Source organism: Lepisosteus platostomus, chromosome 10 (assembly GCF_059453375.1).
Source record: "Lepisosteus platostomus isolate fLepPlt1 chromosome 10, fLepPlt1.hap1, whole genome shotgun sequence".
NCBI classification, from domain to species: Eukaryota; Metazoa; Chordata; class Actinopteri; order Semionotiformes; family Lepisosteidae; genus Lepisosteus; species Lepisosteus platostomus.
Genome location: NC_142620.1, coordinates 2,748,690 through 2,769,033, shown reverse-complemented (window position 1 = coordinate 2,769,033; position 20,344 = coordinate 2,748,690). Strand labels below are relative to the sequence as shown.

At 41.6% G+C, this 20,344-nt stretch overlaps 1 protein-coding gene across 11 annotated transcripts in view; it reads left to right on the top strand.

Annotated features, from left to right (window-relative positions):
• foxn3 (forkhead box N3) overlaps nt 1-20,344 on the top strand; it is a 77,612-nt gene that overhangs the window by 50,649 nt on the left and 6,619 nt on the right. For 10 of the 11 annotated variants that reach the window (XM_088647502.1, XM_088647507.1, XM_088647501.1 and 7 more), the window contains one exon: nt 19,992-20,054. The exons of the other annotated variant lie outside the window; for it this stretch is intronic. In XM_088647502.1, coding sequence (XP_088503628.1) covers nt 19,992-20,054 — 63 coding nt within the window. The remainder of the gene's footprint in view (nt 1-19,991; nt 20,055-20,344) is intronic. 11 annotated transcript variants of the gene reach the window in all.

The following is a 20,344-nucleotide window of genomic DNA, read 5'->3' as shown; positions in this document are numbered from 1 at the left end:
CTTTGTTTCGGATTCTGGCAGCGTCTCCACCACTTTGTTTTCCTCTCGGCAGTCCAGCCGAATTTCTTTCCCTTCAGTGAATTCATACACATCAGCAGGCATTTAGATGGAGTCTGTATGTAAATCACTATTGGTGAGCCCTCTCCGGGCCAGCTCTTCGGAATGCAGCGCCCTTAACCAAGCAATAACTTTACTGCTTTTGTTTAAAAGCTTAAAAATAGGACAGCGGGCTTTTAAATGGTGAAACCAGAATCTTTGTGGGTAACACCTTTAGACCTTTTGTAACACAATTCAAACCTTTTGCTAATATGCATATGCTAATTTTATCCTCGATTCATTGTACAGGAGACCTAACAATAGAAGAACAAACCATATAACACAGTATGTATGAAAATGAACTATGGACAGAAATTAACATGATTTTCTTCTGTACTGCATGTAGGGCAACATAAAGAGAGCTTTTATTAATTATTTAATTTTTTTATATTTGTATAAATTACAGTTTTTCACTCTTCAGTCTAGAAGATATAAAACATGGAGACATGATTAGCACTGTAGCACATTTCCCTTTTATGACATGAGGGGATACAAGGGACCATCAACCCCAGGTGTGCTCTCCCTGGGGAGAGACAGCAGTTGCAGAATTTATGAATTAAGAACTCATGAAAATGTTTTTGTTTTTAATGTTTTAATGTATTTGTTTTGGAGAATAATTTAGTTTATTTAGTTGGTTTGGTGTCAGATACATCACACCAGTGCTGTACTGAGCGGTTATGTATTTCAAGTGCCGAACTAAACTGTGGAATGATGAGCCAGCTCTCAGACATCCCATAGCAGTTTCCTGTTACATCCTTTTGTTAATTTTTTAATTTGATTTTGTTCTTTGAGTCTATTTGCATCCTTTGAATAGCTTGCATTGAGCTGAGTTTCCAAGTCCCAGATGACCCTAGTCTCAGTTTCTGTCAGTGCTTTTCTGTAATGTTATTGAAAACTGAGTGTTCCACAGATATTTTATGGCTGAAAGTTTTTTTTTTTGAGGTTGTGAAAACAAGTCTGTAGGAAATGTTTCCAGTGTTAGTCAATGCTAAAACAGACCAATGTTTTAAGTGCAGAAAATGAACACTGTGGAATGTGGAGTTTGCATTATTGGGAATCTGGAAGTTGCATATACAGTTAATAGGTTGATACTATTTATATGGTTCCAGACAACCCTGCAGTCGGTGAGCCCAAAGTAAGACATTAACTGAGTAATATACAGTACTATTTCATTGATAAATATCAAAGGTCCAGCCATATATATAGCTTACTTATGAAAAAGCAAAGTGTGAGTAATGAATCTATGCAAAAACTAATAATAAAAGCTTAAATAATTCAGCTGTAAATCAGATTATTGATTACATTTGTTTTATTTTTTATACACGTTCAACATGTGTGTTCAAAATGGGCAGTGAAGTGAGCCAGTCAGTTACCAAGCTTAGTACCGCTAACTTGCTGAGGTTTCGCTGTATTTCTTTCCTTTTTGTTCTGTGCAGGCATGCCAACTGATAAACTGACATTCACTACCGATTGCAGTGGCTTTGAGTACAGTCAGTGTAATAAATCTGTAAGTGGAAGTAAATAGGGACATAAAAGGGTATGAAGTGTGTTTTCTTTTTGTTCTGCTGCTCTGCTAATGGTGTGGTTACAGAGCTGAAGAGTGACAAGTGATGTTTCCTCTGGTATTAGTAATGCTCGGGAATAATGCACCTGGCTGTGACAAAAGAGCTGGATAACGGCACTTCACATTGACCTTTTGCAGATCTTGATGGTTGCTCCTCTATTGCCAATTGCTTAATGCTTCGGCAGAGAGGTCTGTTTGTCATGAAGTAGACTTTTGAGCAGGTTATGTAAACTAGCGTTGGGTGACGTTACCTGTTCAAAGTTGCCATGGTACCCATTGTTGGTAAGTTAACAGAGGTCTGCTTGAGTGGTTGCCATGGCTGTAAATAACAACAGAGGCACACTCAGACACTTCTGGATCCATCGCCGCAGCTGAAAGATAACTTGTGCCTTTCATCTTCCATAGGGGTGGAATTTGTAAGGTAAGGAGTTTAAATCTGACTCTTGATCTGTTTTCCTACTGAGAAAACTAACTGAAGATGGAAAGCATTGTTAAGAGAGGTATCTTAGAGAATGACTTTATAGCCTTACCTGACTTCTAACTAAAACCTTCTAACTAAACGTGCAGCACTTCTAATGAGCAAGTGTGGTGTAGTTGGTGGAAAACCTGGGCCCTTTGATTGTGTGCCGTTTATTTCATTTCTTTACATGCTGTGGCGGTGTGATAGCCTGCTTCTGGTTCTGTTTCAGTAAGCACTGCTGTGTCAAAGGTCATGTTCTGTTAAGCTTATTTGTTTAAACATGAAGCTCTAGCTGAACCAAGCTCTCAATTGTTTTGCATTTCTTAGCCAAAAATGATGTTAAAAGACTCGTATTTCTTGTATAGCCCGGTCACTATCACAGCAGTAATTAGCCTTATTGCGTTTGAAACTCTAATTTAAAAATAAACATTTCAAACAAGAATGTTTTTAAAGTGTCAGTCCCATTTTCTTCAGGGGGCCGGTTTCTGCTTGGATGGGTTTCGAAATGCGAATCTGTGTGTGTGTTATCAGTTTATTTTTCCTTCCTCCAAGACAGAAAAAGTATGCCTCATCAACATATTATGAGTTCACAGCTTTAAATGGCAAGCTTCCTAGCAGAGGGACTTCAGTGTTTTTCTTTCTTTACTTTTTGACTCATCATGATGGCTGAAACGAAGAAGTTCTCCTTTTTACGGAACACTCAGCAGGTTTAATTCTGTTTTCTAAGCATCTTGGAAAATTTGTCTCCTTCACTTTCTCACCGAGTGAGTAAGTAGCACCGGTTTCCAGGAACAGCTGCTGTAGATTCCAGTAAAATATGCAAGCGGGCATTCTTTCACAAGAGTACACAGACTTGAGTTCCCACCCAGTTCCCAGTGTAGGAGATCTTGAACCCGGCTCTGGGGCAGTGAAGGCAAGGCAGAGGGGTTAGAGGCACGTGTGTTGGTCTGGGGGGGGCGTGCTGTCTCCAAAAGTGACGCAGTGGCACGGTTGAGGTCCAGCTCATCAATGCTGAGGAAACTGCTGTGCAAGCAGTGCAGGACATCAGTCCCTGTGAGCGACAGGGTGGGTTTGTGTCGCCCAGGGGCGCGGCGTGGCGGTCCGGTTGAGCAGCAGCTGCACAGAGCAGAGTGACAGGATGCACACCTGGTGCTCTGTCAGGCACACACCAGACACAGGCGACTGCCACCTGCAGTGGAGAGTCAGTCCTGTGGTACAGTTACACCTCCGCACAGAAGGGGTGGAAGCACAAGTGCACAGTCGCATCCGGATTGGGAAGAACAAGCAGGAAAAGGTTTGGATGTTCCCATGTTCACAAGCGCGAGTATCAGGGAGAACTGAATAAACTGAAAATGCACTTCAGATACCAACGTGGATAGCTTCAGCAGCTTGCAGGTTGTTCCAGTCCGTCATTGGCAGTGGCACATTCAAAAGATTTAAAATAAGGAGGTGCTCTTGGGAAGATCGAGTTGATAAAAATTGATCAAAGGATGACATCTTGAGTTGTAAGATTGCACAGAAGATTGTGGTTTATGATTTTGCATTTAGGGAGATGTTTGTTTTCCCAAATAAAGTATAAATGTAAAAAATAGGGGTCCCACTATTGAGTGTCATCTGGATTCAGTGATGAATGTTGTGGCAGACATTAAGCTTACTTAGAATAACTTTAGAGGTCATGAGGATGATTATTTGGTTTCAAATACATCTGAGAGGAACATGAAAAATTAATGTTTGTTGTGCTTGAGGAAATCAAGTCTTAATTTACAGTGCTTTGTACAATGAATAAGTTGTGCCACCCAAATGCACAGATATATACTGACTGAGTGTTGTTTTTATTGAACGGAATAATTTTAATTTTAGAATCTGCAGTTCACAGGCAGCCTGCTGAATTTTTCACCTGTCTTTCTACAGCCTTTTCCCTTGTAATGTCCTTTTGTCTGCATTCTGTCACCCAAGCTTTTGCAATCCACTTAAAATGTAACCCTTTAAACTGTGTTTTAATCAGTGTACAAGCAGTGAAGAGACAATGCTTTTCAGTCCTAAAAAATTTAACTCACTATCACATTCGAACATTATGATTACAGCTTGTACAGCTGTTTATGGCACGTGGTAGGAATTGCATATATGTCCATAGATTATGTTTAAATGCGTCTTTAAACCAGAAAAAAGAGAGCAGCAAGTTTATCCAAGATAGATTTTCATCAATGTACATAAACAGGCAGGGACTTGAGCTCATACAGCCTAAGGTTAAGAGCAGAACTATTTGTCTAATTGGCAGCTTGTGTAGTGTTTTGTAAATTCTCTCGCACAGATCTTATCTCTGTGTAGTAGATGGCAGTGCTGCATGAGCACCTGTGTTGTGTAACTGAAGTTACTGTGGGAGAGACATCTGGCAAGACCAACAAACAGACAGAGGGAAACAGCTTGTGATACAAGCACATTACTTATCTACAGGATTAATATCATTAACCTGGAAACTGTATAAAGGAATGTCTGCACATTGCCTGTTTTTCACTTAAATTGTGGTAGTTTGACATCAGGTGTTTTTGTTTGGTGTTACATCTGTTGAAATGAAATGCATACTTAAAGCATACATTTGAATTCAAAATTAGATTAAGTTATGCTCATTTGAATGCATTTGATTGGAGATTTTTTTTCTTCCAGGTAATTAATCCTTGCTCTAACTACTTTGAAAATGTACATCAACAGTTCATTGAATTATTATTTAAGAAACCAATATTCAGAGCAGGTACACTTGAGAAATCACAGAAAAACTGCACTTTTCAGAGAGGCAGTCGCCCATATTCTAGAGCTGCTCAAGATGACAGTGAGGGGGAAAAATGAGGAAACACTGAGAAGTATTAAGCTATGATACAGTTACCTTATTTCTTCTTCAAGTGAGGTTATTTATTGATCAAGCGTGTTAAGTGGGCTTCCTCTGGCAGCTAGTCAGTCGGTGTTGGTTGTGTTTTACAGTTTCCATCACTTAACTGGACCAATAAAACAAAGGTAGTTGGATCTGTGGGGAAAAGAGGATGCTGGCATGGAAAATGATTGCACAGGATCTTAAGATCGTCCTTCATTGCATAACAAGCATCAACTGAACATCAACATTTTTAAACCGTCTCATATACTGTTATTATCTTAACAGGAGAGATTTAATTAAGACTTGAATGCCTCTTAATGTAGGTTTCATAGGCTAACATTTTGTTCTTGGATCACTTGTTTTTAGCAAAAAAAAAAACCCAACCTTCAAGGCTACTCTGAGACGCGCTTCAAGCAGAGTACCGGGCGTAATGAAAGGGATTACTGTTTGTAGTGCTTCAGTTCTTGTGTGGAGCGCTTCATGTGTTGTTGAAGTAATGAGGGTTTACTCAGCACACTCTTGAGTATCTTCAGGAACAACGAGCAAATTAGATGTTTTATTATTTACTGTATCATTTACTTCACTGCTTTAACTCAGCAATTGGACATATCCCATGACAAGAGCTCAGAACAAGGGCTTCAGCACAACCTCAGTGCAAGTGGGATGGTGTCTTCAAATCTCTGTTCTTGTCATTGCTTTAATATTGTGGGCCATCTTGTTTTCTTTCATATTGTTTTATTTCTATTTTCTGTTTTTTTGTGTTCGTTTGAAGGGTATTTTAAACTAGTTGCTTGCATGAAAGGCACAGGGATAAGATTACCTTACACAAAGGATTTTATTGACAATGGGACACGTTCAGTATAGATAGTTCCTGGCATATGGACTCTTAGCTTTTGTGTTTTTCATTTAACATGGTTTGATAATATATACCACTTTTAAATTTAGGAAACATTAGTCCTCACAGCAAAAAACAAATCCTGAACATTAACGAAGAAAACAATAATCGTCCAAAACAGATCAAAATAACGAGACTTCACGTGAATTGTACTGTAGTTCAAGTGAAGCAGCCCTTCCTGCTCGGTAGTTGCTTAAAGGAAATGAGAATCATTGTCTCCTAACAGCGTTAACTGTTATTAAGTGTTAATTATCAGTATTTTAGTTGGTTGGCAGGTTGTTTTTCTGCCTGTTGCCATGTTGACTTGCGTGTGTCGGTTTCATGAAAGTACTGACTAATGTAGTAGTGAAACTGGCTTGATCTAAAGCACGTTAGCAATGTAATAGGTCTGCATTCACACCACTAGACGCTTTGTTGCCTCATTCTGAATCGCAGGCAATGAGGGCAATATGGCGGTGCAAATACATTGAAACTTTGGTTCATCTCTGATGTAAATTGGAGGCTGTGCACATTGCCAGGCACTTGGTAGTTTCATTGTGGTTTGAAATGCTGCTTCCTTACAACCCCGAAATGTAAAAATAGCACTGCAGTGCCCCTCTAAATACCTGGCGTTGAAAGGGGTTACTGAGGGAGAATGGGGGTGAAGATAGTTGTGCGATTCAGATGTGGACAGATGTTCATGACTGCATGATCAACACCGTTCACCACCCTCCTCTAACTACAGTCTTCCCTTCGTATTTACATGAGACGTGATAAACATTAAGAAACATTCAGTTTAAAAATGAATGGTATTTTTATACTGGACCGCCTGTATGCGAAAGCGTCTGTATAAATATGTGCTAGTGATTGTGTTTGAGAGTTCGGCCCTCAGGAAGGGAGTGGTCCCCCCCTTTTACATCAGTTTAATGGGAAATTGGTTTTTAATTGACACCCTTTGTGATTCATGCAGCACTTTACTGGAACACACCTGCCGTGTAAATGGAGAACTACCTGTATTCACTCACGTCCACCCTCTCACAGAGACACCCGAGTCGTTCTGCGGACAGAGATGGTCACTTCTGACTTGGCTCAGTCTGGGTTGAGGTTGTATGCTGTCAAGGGTCTTGAGTCAGCAACAGGGAGAACAAAAGAATCTTTGCCAAGCCTGATAAGGTGGAAAAACCTGATTTAATATAGAATTCCTGGCAGGATTCCCTTCCCAGGGCCTGATCCGGGATGCAGTCAATATAACGTGATAGCCCCTTCCTTTGTGATCTGTCTCAGTCTTCACCTCTGACCTCATGGAGACAGGGGGGGGATTTAATTTTGGAATTTGGAAGCATTCTCAATATTACCATGAAAAGTGATAGTTTCTTGAAGAACGTAAACGTAACCTCTTGCTGGTTCTTCCCCAAAAAGCTATGAAAATGTTGACTTACTGTACTTAGAAATCATTGCGAGCACAAGGACTGCAGGATTTAATCAGATACAGGGGATTGAAGTATCCCACATTATAAAAGCCTAGTGCTTTTAACAGGGAGAAATCAGGATGAATGACACTGGCTAATTAGTTGATGATATTGATTTTTGTGGCTAGATTTGACAGGGGTTTGGTCATAGGCCTGAGAGTGAGGTCAATTACCTCATTGTGTCTAATTGTTTTAAAATTTCTGTTGTAGTTCAACGGCCCTCAGCTGAAGGTTAGTGCTGAAGTGTGATGCCGCTCTGTGATTTGTCAGGATGTGCATCAAACCCATTTTTTAGAAATGTGACCATTCAGTTTTTTTAAAGGAATTTAGGGGAGCGCTTTGGGTGAGGTGGGGGGTGCTGCCTGCTTCCTGTTGAGGGCAGGGACAGATGGAGGAGAACCGGAAGAGATGGGAGTCTTTCCCCGGGGATTACGAGCATGAAAGAGCCGTGGAGTCTGTTTGGACCTCTTCCAACAGAAAAGCCGCTCTTGCCCTCAATAACGGCGCTCGCTTGCACGTTGAAGGCACAGCTCTGTCCTGTGGACAGCCAGGGCGACGGCCTCACTCGCCGTCCCGCTGTGAAGGGGTGCAGGGGGTGTGCAGTCCCCCGAGTGACCTTCCTGTGGTCTGTGCCCAAGTGTCAGTACTGGTACCAGTACACAAGACCGCACCCCTGCCCTTCCTTTCCTGAGGCTGGCTGCTGGGTTTCTGCTTCTCACAGAGCCTGAATGTTATGGTGTGGCCCAGGTGTGCCGTGGCTTTGCTTTGTCGCGGAGCTGACAGCCGGCAGGGCGTTGCCAGCTGTCACAGTGTTCACGCACGGCAATGTCCCGCGTCGGGACCGACTCTTCTCGGGGTTAAAAAGAGCCTGTGGATTGACATACATTTCGTGTCTTTTTAAAAAAAATGAGATTCTGGGCTCTTTTTGCAAAAACTGATTGTTATGGGGCGCTGGCAATTGCCACTTGTTTTTGAAGTTTGTTGTACAGCTGTGCACTCCTCCGTACAGAGACATTGGTGATCAGTTACTTTGTATTGGAAAGCTGCCTCGCTCAGAAGGTGATACAACTTTAATACCTGTGAGATCTACACACCTTGATTTTCTTTCTCCTGAGACCTTAAGGTAAAAGAAAAACCTTATTGAAAAGTAAACAAGGAGTTGATAACCTTTCTGCGCCATAGGAGTGACTAACCGCAACATGAGGTCTTTTTTCAGTTTACTTCCTTTCATATCAGGTACTGAGGGCTATTCCTATGCTCATCGCTTGGTTTGTGATCTCAAGAGCCAGTCAGTGGACTATGAGTGTCTGCCAGTGCCATGATGAAATGTACAAAAACGTTTCTGTGAAGAGAGGAAACGGTAGCATAGACATTGGCCTCCCTTACATTGCTGTTTCTTCCACAAATTACCAGTTATCTTTTCATTTTGATTCTGTGAAGCACGTCACCATGCCTTGACAAAATCTCAAAGAATTAAACTTGTCATTTTGGAAAATGAAAACAAACACAACATAGTACTGAAGTGTCATTGACGCGTTTTCATTTCCGTAGTGTAGTTGTCAGTTTGGGCGAAACAATTTGTTCTGTGGTTTGCCATGCGGAATAATAAAGGAAATTAAGAATCTTAGAATGATTTTGTTTTAGAACTAAAAGACAAAAAGTCAGAACGTTGGGTCTTGACTAGAAAATGAAAAACGCTGTGTGACTTCACGGATGCTTCATAGGAAAACTCTAAAAAATGACAGAGGCTGTCGTTTCACTTCCGAAGTGTCTAATTTACACAAAGCACACTGAAGTGCGGTAAGCGAGAGATGCTTTCCCAGCTTCCCGGTGCTGCTAGATCGGCTGTGGAGCAGCTGCAGGCTGGTGCAGGGGACTGAAGGTGCAGCTTGTGTACTGAGAATAATAATTCCTCACACTGAAACAGCGCTTTCCTGGACACTCCACCAAAGCGTTTTACAGGTAATGGGGATCCCCTCCACCACCACCTGGATGATATTTTTCTCATCTGTAAACTACATTGGCGCTTTATTTCAGAAAATAAAGGGGACTTTTTTTGGGGATAAACACAAACATACTTAAGATGTTATTTGTCCTGCTCCTTTTCACGTGGTTTTATGTAAACCCAGTTTTTGTGATTTGTGCCTGTTTATCCCATCAGATATAAGTGGTGATACCGGAGCTTTCTAGCATAATTGGGTTACTAATTTCTTTTAAGTGGAAGCCTGCTGATGTATCATTCTGGCTCTGAAGTGGTGCACTGCATTGATTAAAACAGGAAAAAAATCTCCTGATGCCGTTTTTAGGCGATTAAACAAGGTTTTGCAGCCCATTTTATTCAGCCATTTATATGGCTTTTAGAGTGGTTACTCCCTCTCTTTATGATTAAAGAGGTCACCAGGCTTCTAATTCAACAATTAGAAATTCAGAGATCAGTCACTTAAAAAGACTCATGGACCACAGTTCTGAACACTTAAGGTGTCTCAGCAAATATTATTCAATTATGATCCATTTCCGTAAGTGCATGTGCTATTATACTGTATGTTCATTTAATACTTTTTCCCAATAGACTATGTGCTTATAACTTTTTCTCCATCACAAGTTATATTTTTACTTGGCCTTCGTTATAGTGTTCCAAATTAACTATAGTTTTTCTTTTTTGTGATTGTGCCGTAGCAATCCAAAAATATCTGTTCAAGAAGAAGTTAGTTTTTAAAATTTGTAGCCAGAGCAGTTCTGACCATTTACAGTACAGAGAAGTTCAAATCTGAGAAGCATCTTATCTAATAAATAGAAGGAAAGGGTAATGAACCCTGCTGTTGCTTTCTGCTCTATACTTGTTGCTCACAGTTAAGAAAAACTCTGCCATACGTGTCAAAGTGGATGAGAATGTCGCCAGGATGTCTGGGTTCTACTGCATATCAGTCCTGCTCCCCTCTCTGTTATAGACATCGGTGGTCTTCCTGGGCCCCAGAGGGTCCCGCAGGTCCGTGCCAGCTGAGCCATCGTGCCATCTGAGCTCAGAGCAGCCTGGGCAGGCCGGCCCCCAGCACAGCGACAGGAAGGGATAGGCAGTTCTCATGAGGCGTGGTGCAGTACATACACCTGTTCACGTGTGGTATTTAGCACAACTTTGAAGTTTCTGTGATTATGTGTCAGGGGATTCTTGTTGGAGATCGAATGTTCTCTTGGTTCATACTTGGGTCCTAAACGTGAGTCTTTAAGACCGCAACCATGTGGTTTCCAAGGCTGCAGGATTTCACAGAAGGTTTTTTAACCTTCTCTAACCTCTAACCGATTTAAAATACGGAGCCAGATATGCAATAAAGGAGACTCATATGTAGTCCATATCATATGAGTATATATGGAAGAATATGTTGTCATTTTTTAAGAAGCGAATTTGGTGTCCAAACAGGATATTCAGCAAAGAGTAATGAGATGATTTAGACTTGCTAAAGGTCATATGGAGCTTTTCTTTAAAAAAAAAACAGTGATAAAGCTTTGCCCCGTGACCTGCAAGTAATTGACTTCTAAATTATAATGTTTTCATTAGTGCTTTAGGCATGTTTTGTTTGATGCTAGACATGTCAGATTACATCATTTCAGCAGTGACTGTAATGTATGGATGTTGCTTTCTGAAATACCTCTTCCTGTGCTTTTAGCAGTTTAGTCTTATCAAGTGAAATTCTATAACAAAACAGAAATTGCAGAAAAGTGAGGAGTGAAGGCTGAGTTTTTCAATGCAAAATATAAGTTGGTTTAATATGAATGTGTTTTGCCATTTTAAAGATTTTATAGCCCCAACTAAAAACAGCATTGTAGTGCACTGCGTACGCAATATTTTCATCACCAAGCATGAATAGAGGAAGCATGGATGAGAGATAAGGCTTACTGCTGAGTTTCTGCAAAAAAAGTTGTTTTTCTACCCCCTCACAACACAAAGAGATACTGTTCTGGTTTCAGATCCCTGTGGGGAAACTGTCTGCTGTACCAATTGATTTTTTTAGAAAGTAAATATGTGGGTGTTTGTACTGTGAAATGAAATTGCTGAGTGATACTGCAGATTTCCATTTCTGGCCGGAGTGCTGAAGGATCGGAGGAATTCCCAGTGTTCAGTTCTGAAGCTTTCAGACATTACTGCAGCCTTTTTTCCAGGATGTTTTTTTTCTTAAATCTTGTACTGCTGCTGCTTTCTTTACATTGTCACCTTAGAATGCACTGAGACTAGACTTCAATACAGGCATAGAAACTTTCACTCTTCTTTGCCATGTCAGCAGTGTCAGTTGCTCTGCGAAGGCTGTCCGTAGTGCTGTGTGTGGACAGCGCTGGTGCAGTACTGTTCTTGTCTCTTTCGGACACCTGGCTTGCCCGGATCAGGTGCCTTGCCTTCTTCATTTTCTTCCCTTCCCTTCCCCAGTTACTTCTATAAATAGCTGTTGAAGTCAGGGCTGTGCATTGTAGTGTAATTTAACACCACCTCGCTTTACGAAGAGAGAGGACGAAGGAGGATTAGCAGCAGAAATACAGTCAACATGCCGAAGAAATGACTGTACTTATAGCACCATATATCTGTTTACTATTACTGACTGTAAACACTCCAGCAGGAGCACGTAGTTATTTTCTGAAAGGCTGCATTAAGTACAGAATGGTATTTCCTGTTTCACCCTGGTGATGCATGATGCACTACTCTAAAGTATGTGAAATGTGAGTGGTTGCTATGGCAACAGAAAGCCTGGCCGAACTGCGGAAGGAAACTACAGCCGAGATGCCTTCTGAGGGGAATCAGAAGTAACAACAGACTTTTGCTTATTAAAGACCTCTTCAATAATTTATCTGCAAACCAAGAAAAGAAAATATCTTTCTTTCAATAATGGAGTCTTTTTTCATTATATTGGCCCATCATGCATGGTTGTAATATTTCTTTCTTCTTGCTTTTCTGGCTTTTTAATATTTATCACCAGTACCAGCATTTAAGGATCCTTCTTAACATCTGTGGCTCTTCCCTTCTGAAAGAGGAACTCTCAAGTTAAACTGAATTGTTGAGCATTAATTGCAGAAGGGAATTTGCATATCAGCTGTGATTAGAGGGTTCAGGGGTACCAGGGGCTGGAAGTGCCCCTCGATTAGAGGGTTCAGGGGTACAGGTGCTGGCAGTGCCCCTCGATTAGAGGGTTCAGGGGTACAGGTGCTGGCAGTGCCCCTCGATTAGAGGGTTCAGAGGTCCAGGTGCTGGCAGTGCCTCTCGATTGGAGGATTGGGGTACCGGGGGCTGTTGGTTCGGTGTGCAGTGCTGCAGACAGGTCCTTGTGCGATCGTGGCATCATCCTGCAAACAAGTGTCACCGATTCTAAAGACACCCATCCTGGTCTTTAAATCGAACCCGGGCTGTGCTTTACATGCCAACTGCTTTAAATACTGGAATCCTCCACCAGTGCACAAACGGAGAGCAGAACTGCAAGAACAAGGACACTTCATCCCTGTGTTGCAAAGGAGCATTATAATTACATTTTGCATAAAGGATAGGCAACAGAAGCAGCTTACAATAATGTTGTTTGTCGTCCTGAAGCACAGGCAGGAAAAGATGAACTGATTCTGCAGCAGGATAGTTTTCTTGAGCTGTTAGGGAGAGGGGTTTGTTCAGCTGCGAAGACGGCAGCAGTGCTGGTGCACGCCTCTGTCTGCTCTACCCTCCAGGGGAACAGTCCGTTTGCCACGGGAGGAATCAGGTTTGCGTGCCAAGGCGGCCAACGTCACGACGCGGACACGAGCGGCTTATTCCTCCTCCTTTCCTTCGGCATGAGCGCAGGGAACAGGAACAGCGGGACAAAGGGAGCGATGAGGTAGCTGACATACTAAAGTTGGGCTGGAGTGTTTTTCAACTAGCTGTCCTCCCGAAGCACCATGCAGTAGCTCTTTGGAGAGAAATGGGAACCGTGCAACGTGGATCTAAGATCTTTCAATTTACAACACACAGAACCTCATTACTGCCTTCCTTAGTTCTAGCATGATGGGCTCGTAGACATTTCTTCAGTTCTTTAAAACTGTGATTTCTGTTTGCTCACAAGGTAATGCTTGATGGCATTCCTACAGGGCACTGAATAGGAAATAAGCTCCAGAATATCAAAATAGAAGAATAATGTTATTAATGAGCACTTTTCCACAGATCCCTATCTTGATTGGGAGATTTGCCCTGTCCCTAGAACTGATTTTAAGCAAGTCTTTTCATGTAATAATGAGTGGAGTTAAATATACTGTAAATGTTGACCCAGACAACTGACTCCCTATCCACATCATTACGGAAAGAGTAATTGACCTTTCTCTTAATGCAGTCGGCATATTAGGCCTGCTTTGTAATTTAGTAAAATAGGTAGGAGATTTACTTAGAATTATGATCTTTTAATTAAAAAATAGCATGAGCTCCTACCTTCTCATCTTCTTGGGTGCATACAGTATGTCTTGTGTAGTATGAAGTTAGTATAAGCACATATTAACGTTAATTCGAAGATCGCTAAGAATGTTGCATTACTCAGTACATGGTACAGCTTTGCAAGTGCTGTGATGGAAATACTCAACCACAGTCATCAGCATCACACTTCTCAAAGCCCAAAATCAAACACAAGTGCAGTTTCTGAGCTAAAGGCTCATTCTGACAGTATGCCTGCATCTCAGATGTAGTCCAAAAAAGCCATTTGCACTTCTTCTCTGTCTTGTGAATAATAATCTCATACAGAATGCCATGAAACATGGGTCTCAAGCCCACAGTGGCTTAATTAACCTCCCTGCAGAGAGAGGCTACATTGTGCAGCAAACAGACTGTAAACTTGAGGAAGGTCTTCCAGTTCAAGTCTTTCTGAAGGTGTACAGTGCTTCAGGCTTGGCGGTTCCTATAGAAACAGAGTAAATAGATCTAAAAGAATTGGAAAAGACACTCCTCTCAAGAGTTCAGGCATTCTTGTGGAAACCCACATGTCTCATTATCATTTCTGGAAACTGGCACTGTCTGGACTTTGAATGAACAAAATGTGAGAGAGCATGTTTATGATGTGTAAAGTTCTAAAATGTTATCTCTACTCAGTCTCCTTGATAGGATGAAGGACAGCTGTTTCGTGGCTGTGCAAAGAGCTCTCTTCCCTCTTTTTCTAAATTAAAAAAATCCAAGATAGAGAGCTAAGTATACTTTCAAAGAAAGACTAGTCCATACAGTGGAAAATTAGATTTTCAGGAATGAGGAAATGTTTGCTTTTGGTATTGCTTTTGTTGCTTGTGATAGTATAGAGAAAGGCAGCTGTTTATTCAAGTACTCAAGATTTCATGAAACTCTTGTCCTGTTTGGTTTTCCTAATAATTAAACATCAGCTCATCGCTGTAAATAGGACGTGTACGGAGTTTACTTTCTCATGTGAATTATGTCATCTGAATGTTCTTGTATTATTAAAAAAACAAGTAAAGGAAAAATTTGCCAACATACAAAGTTATTCTTTAGGGAGAGATTTCAATGCACCAAGACCGCAGAATTGATCATCATGGTTGAACAGGTTTATTGCTGTTGTGTCTGAAAAACGTTTGTGTGTAAGCTTCACAAAGCACTAAATCTAAAAGATCTGGACTGAAAATAGTGATAGCAGATGAACGCACAAGCTTTAATTCTTTCTAAATCTGTTATTTATCATATAGAAATATTTGTTCATGGATTGATTTCCGAATCCAATCTATGTACTGTAGTTCTTCTGGGAATAGCTTTAAGCTAAATGCATAGGCTTTATTTGCAGAACAGCAGGTGCCGGGATTATATAGTGGTGGGAATTTGTCATCTATGCATCCCTTTCGGTGTGCTGAAATAACGAAATTGAATGACTAAAGAGATAAACAGTCCTTGTCTGTATTAACCTACAAATGAACAGCATAGAATTACAAAGTTTGTGCATTCTTTTACATGTGCTATAAAGGGGCTGTTTTTTTAGAGACATACTGTAGAAGGGGTGCATTGCAAAGCTGAAATGAAGTGCTTTCTTCACAGCATCTACATTTGTAATGCTGGAGTAGTCAGTTTGCTATTCACTCATACAGCTCATACAGTCGTTAATCTTGATTCTGTACCCAGTCGTCTTACTTTGGCTTCAGGATGATCTAATATTTACTGCACAACTGGGATTCTCGTCTCACCACACACCAGTCAGAAGTAATTTGTTGTGCAGTGGAAACTGGATTTAAATGTCCAGAATGCTTTGTGGGTCTAGCAATTTCCCAACCAGAATATGAAGTATTTTAAAAGTCTGGATGCAGAAAATGTTTTCCATTTCATTCATCGTCTCATTTTTTCTGTGTTGTCTTGGTTTGTGATGGCATTGACCAGCTCCTGCTATGTCAGGCAGGGTGTCCATGTGAAGTAATTCCAATTGCAATAAAACAGTTGCTCAGCAACACATCTTCAAGAATTGATATATTTTCAGTGAATTTAACCTTTTGTTTCAAGTGAGAAAAGAAAGGTGGAAGTTAAAAACAAGTTATTTTTTTCACACAAGGCAAAAACAAGATCATGTGTTGAAACTTGTTGTGAGAGTGATGTTTTTTCTGGAGTAAGTGTAGTAAACGAATGACCTTGAACTCTTTCTTAGTCAAGATAAAGATTGTTGCTGGACTATCCACGCAATCCTGAACATTCAGAACGTCAGGAATCCAAACGTGAAATATACTGTATAACGTGCTGTCTTTCTAGTGTCGTCACCCCTACATTTAAACGTTCCATGCGATTAGCTGCTGTTGCCTTCATGCAACCTACAGTAGATGCACTAAAGCTCTTGAAATTTGTCTGCATTCCCTTAAAACAAAATCCTTTGGAAAACATCCTAGTTTCCAAATCACAGTCTCCAGCTAACTAAAGAAACCAAGTCTGAGATAGGATGTGGAGTGTGATTTTGAGAAAAGATGTAGTTAATGGCATACTGTAAGTAAAACAGATGTGCCACTTGGTTATGGGATTGATAATTCAGTGTACTCATTTCCTAAAAACCAGAAAAAAAAACCCATAAAATCCAAATCTTCCAGGCATGAACAGCCGTTTGTGCTGTTTTTATTTCCATCACTTTGTTTTAGACTCCCTAGTCCGTTACTGCACAGCGTTGGGACACATGGGCCTCCTCAGGGATTGGAGCCCCTGGCCCCGAGTCCGGCTGGACCAGCGCCACAGACACACGGAAGGGGCTGTGCGCACGAGCGCGAAACGGCTTTTACAAATACCGCCAACAAAAGGTGGTCTTCGTCGGGGGGGCTGCTGCTGCTTTAGAAATATAAACAAACAGCCCTGGAGTCCCTAAAGCCAACCGCCCGCGCTCCGGACCGGAATGTGCCGACGACACCCCTCCGGGCCGTGCGCTTTGTTGTTCAGTACAATGGCCGAGAGTGTTCTGGGAGGAGTCTGCTGCCAGGCGCCGGGACCGGGAGCACTCATCTCTACTCGCCGTCAATTAATACGGCTCCTGAGGCCCCAGCGGTGCTGCTGAATTATTTTAAGTGCATCTTAAAGGTTATAGAATTTTTGAATCTTTTCCTCCCCTGCTGGTCTGTTGTTGGCCATCGCTAACATTAAACAGTTCTCGAGGTAACATAGTTCAGCACTTTTCCGTTCTCCCTGCCTCTCTCGTTTGTGTTGTCGCTGCATATGAATCTGTCGTGAGAATGGGGGTGCAGCTTTTAAGGAGTGCGTTAGGACAACCGATCCTTTCTTAATGCTTATTCTGAACCCCTTTCTCCTGTTGAAAATGACCAGGCACCACCTCTTCCTAAATACAGCGCATGTGTGAGCTTGGAGTTAGGGAGGTCAGCTGAGCACACACACACACTCTGACTTGAAAGGTGTAATGAAGGAGTCAGCATGGGGTGATGTAAGCTGATCAATGTGTATATTCAGCGCAGGGGACTACAGCGCTTTATCTGACATTGAAAAAGTTACAGTACATGTTGATGCTGACCTGGGAATAAGCAAGTACAAGCCCTCCTTGTGTTTGGACTTCTTTAGGCCCTGACTGGGAGCGTGTCTGTGCTAGAGCCGTTTATTAATAAGGGTGCTGAAGAGAACTACTCCAGCTTTTTGGTGATTAAGGCAGTTGAATACTCTTGGCATTCCTCTTTTTTAGTGGAGCAGATTGATGTGTTCCCTGTTTTTTTTTGTTTTAATATGATATCATATTTAACAACATTTTTTGAAAGAGTATGCCGTAGCAAGGAAAAAATGAAAAGTTTATATAGAGATGTAATGATAAAATAGTTGTCAGATAGGTTCTTTGGATAGCTGTGAAAATTAGAAAAAAATCCTTCTGTAAAGGTATTTTGCTCTAGTGTGTATTTTGCCCCCTTGTGGCCCATTTTAGTACACAAGTTGAACTGGTTAGGTGTCATAAGTAACATGAGAAGGTATCGACCTGCTTAGTGTCAATGGTTTTTCTTTGGGGACAATAAAGCAGATGTGCACCATTGATTTAAGATCACAGTGGACAGATGCCTGGCATCACATCACCTGTATTTTTAAAAAAATAGCATTCCTTCCATTTTCAGCATCTGTCAGCAAAAACTGTTCTGTTTAGTCCAAGAGGATATCTGCTCTTCCCCCAAAGAGGCCACCTGGCTTGCTGAAAAGATCAATAAGATCACGAGGAAGACGTGCTCATTCCGCAGAGCTTTGAATGCATCTGGAAATGAACTGTTCTGGACTTACTTGTCCACAACAGGATAGTTTTTCCTGAAACCAAACTGCTCCGTTTTACTATTTAGTGTGTGAGTTTAATTTCTATGCATGTAAGATAGTAATATTGATTGAACTGATATATGTTTTAAAATCAATTTTGAAGCTCTGTATAAATAACTTTAAACAATCCTTAGCATTGGTCTTGGTGTAGGACTCCAAACCTTTAACCCCTGGAAGAATGATGAGGATCTTTGTCTGCTTCGTACCCTTCCCGAAGAGAGAAGAGATTAGTGAAACTTTAGGCAGTAGAAGCCGGTCCTGAATACTATGCTTGTTGAGCCTCCTGCCCCTGCTGGAGAAGAGAAGGGACAGGGGCACAGCACACACACCCCCACGGTCTTGCATGCTGAAGTCCAAGCACACGCACACACGTGCACACACACCCTCACTCGCTACGGCCCCAGTGCACACACACCCTCACACACTTGCATGCTGATGTGTGTACACATGTACACACATGCTACAGCGCCAGTGCACACACACCCTCGCACGCTAAAGCCCCAGTGCACAAACGCTCGCACATGGAATGGGCTGCTGACTAAGAGACATCTCATTCTGTGTACCTAAGACTAGTGTGTGACTCCACGCTGTACCCAGCTTGCACATTATTTTTAACAGAAAAGGACATACACACAGTATAGTTTCGTGCAAAGCTGCAGGCTTCCAAAATGTGCATACTGCAGAAAATTTCATCTGATTTTTATTTTCATTCCCTTATTTTGTAGTTTTGCTTCTCCCACTGCTGAATGATGTTCATGCTAGTGACTCACTGTAAAGGCTTAATATATGACATTTTTAATTGGTCATTTTTGTATGACTTTGCTAAATTTGTTACCGGGTCCAATTTGTTCTTCATTATTTATTTGTGCGATTGCTTATTTTTTGTACCTACAGCATTTTGTCTTCCCGAGCATGATGGTGCACATTCATAAGTTGGCAATGAATGTTTTTGGTGGGTACTGTGAAAGGCTAGAGATGGAGGAAGTGCACCAGCCCAACTACAGTGGTACACTGAAGTGTGTCTGTTCCTGCCGGCTCTGATTGTTCGTCCGGCCTGCCCAGTCAGGGCCCAGGCAGTTTTGATTGTCATGTGCCATGGCCTCACCTTGCAGTGCTGTGCCCCTGGGGCAGCAGGGACACTCTGCCAGGACAGATGTTCTTTTCAGCTCATTCAGTGGTTGTCGCCGAATTGTGTACCATCACCATGGAAGCAGGGGGTTTCCATGACAACGATGCTGCTGCCTAATGGGCAAAAGTATATATAGGTGCAAATGGATAATAGTTTCCTTTTTGTAACCTGCCATCTGTTTTAGATTAGCCACTGTCCCATGGAACGCTGTTAATACAAAGTCGATAAAAGTCGCCTGAATAGGGTGGAATAACAGGTGTTGGCACAGTGTGTTGTCTGTAACAACCGAGGACAGAATTTTTCTTTGGCATTATTTAGTTTTAGAGGCTGCTTTGTGAAAGGCTCGCTGTTTCTGTACTTTCCACTCATTAATGAAAAGATTAAGATAACTGTTGTTTGCCTTCAGCTGTTGTATCTTTATTTAACTGTAGAGCCTAATTAATGTAACAAGATAAAAAATAATTAAAAGGTTTCTGTATTACGTCTTAGTGCCGTTTTTTGTTCATTTGTAACACGAACAGGAGATAAACGTACTCAATATCCTAATTATTTGTTCAAATGGGCAACAACAACAACAACAACAACAACAAATCATCTCACAAGTACGTTGTTTTAATCTGAGGAGACAGAAGTGACCTAATCCGTTCATGGCCGTTTAACTGTGTGTCTGTTTCACATTCTGTGCCTCTTCAGGACACCTTCAGGAGAAAAGAGGAATGTGGAGTGCAGCTCAGAAACCACCTCGTACAGCAGTGACTCTTTTTAAGTGCAGTTTTCCTTTGCATTTCTTAGATCCTGACATTGATGCTGCCGCTACCATGATGCTTTTGAATACTCCAGACCTGCCAGCTTCTCGTGAGTACTGCAGCAAGGTGTGCGGGTGGAGCCAGGCCACTCGCGTCCTGGTCTGACGCGCACAGACAGCAGCTCCTCGGAGAGCAGTAGCACAGAGATCCTGCAGCCCAGGACAACAGGGAGAAGGAGCAGAGCTCCATTCCTGGGCAGCTGTTTTTGCATCATGTGTTCAGGGAGGTTCCTTGCTGCTCTAACAGTCCTATTCAAATGTGACACTGACTCGCTCACTCATTGCAGCCTTTGGAAGAAAAGGTCACAACTCTCAGAACTCATTTTCATTTCTAAAGCCT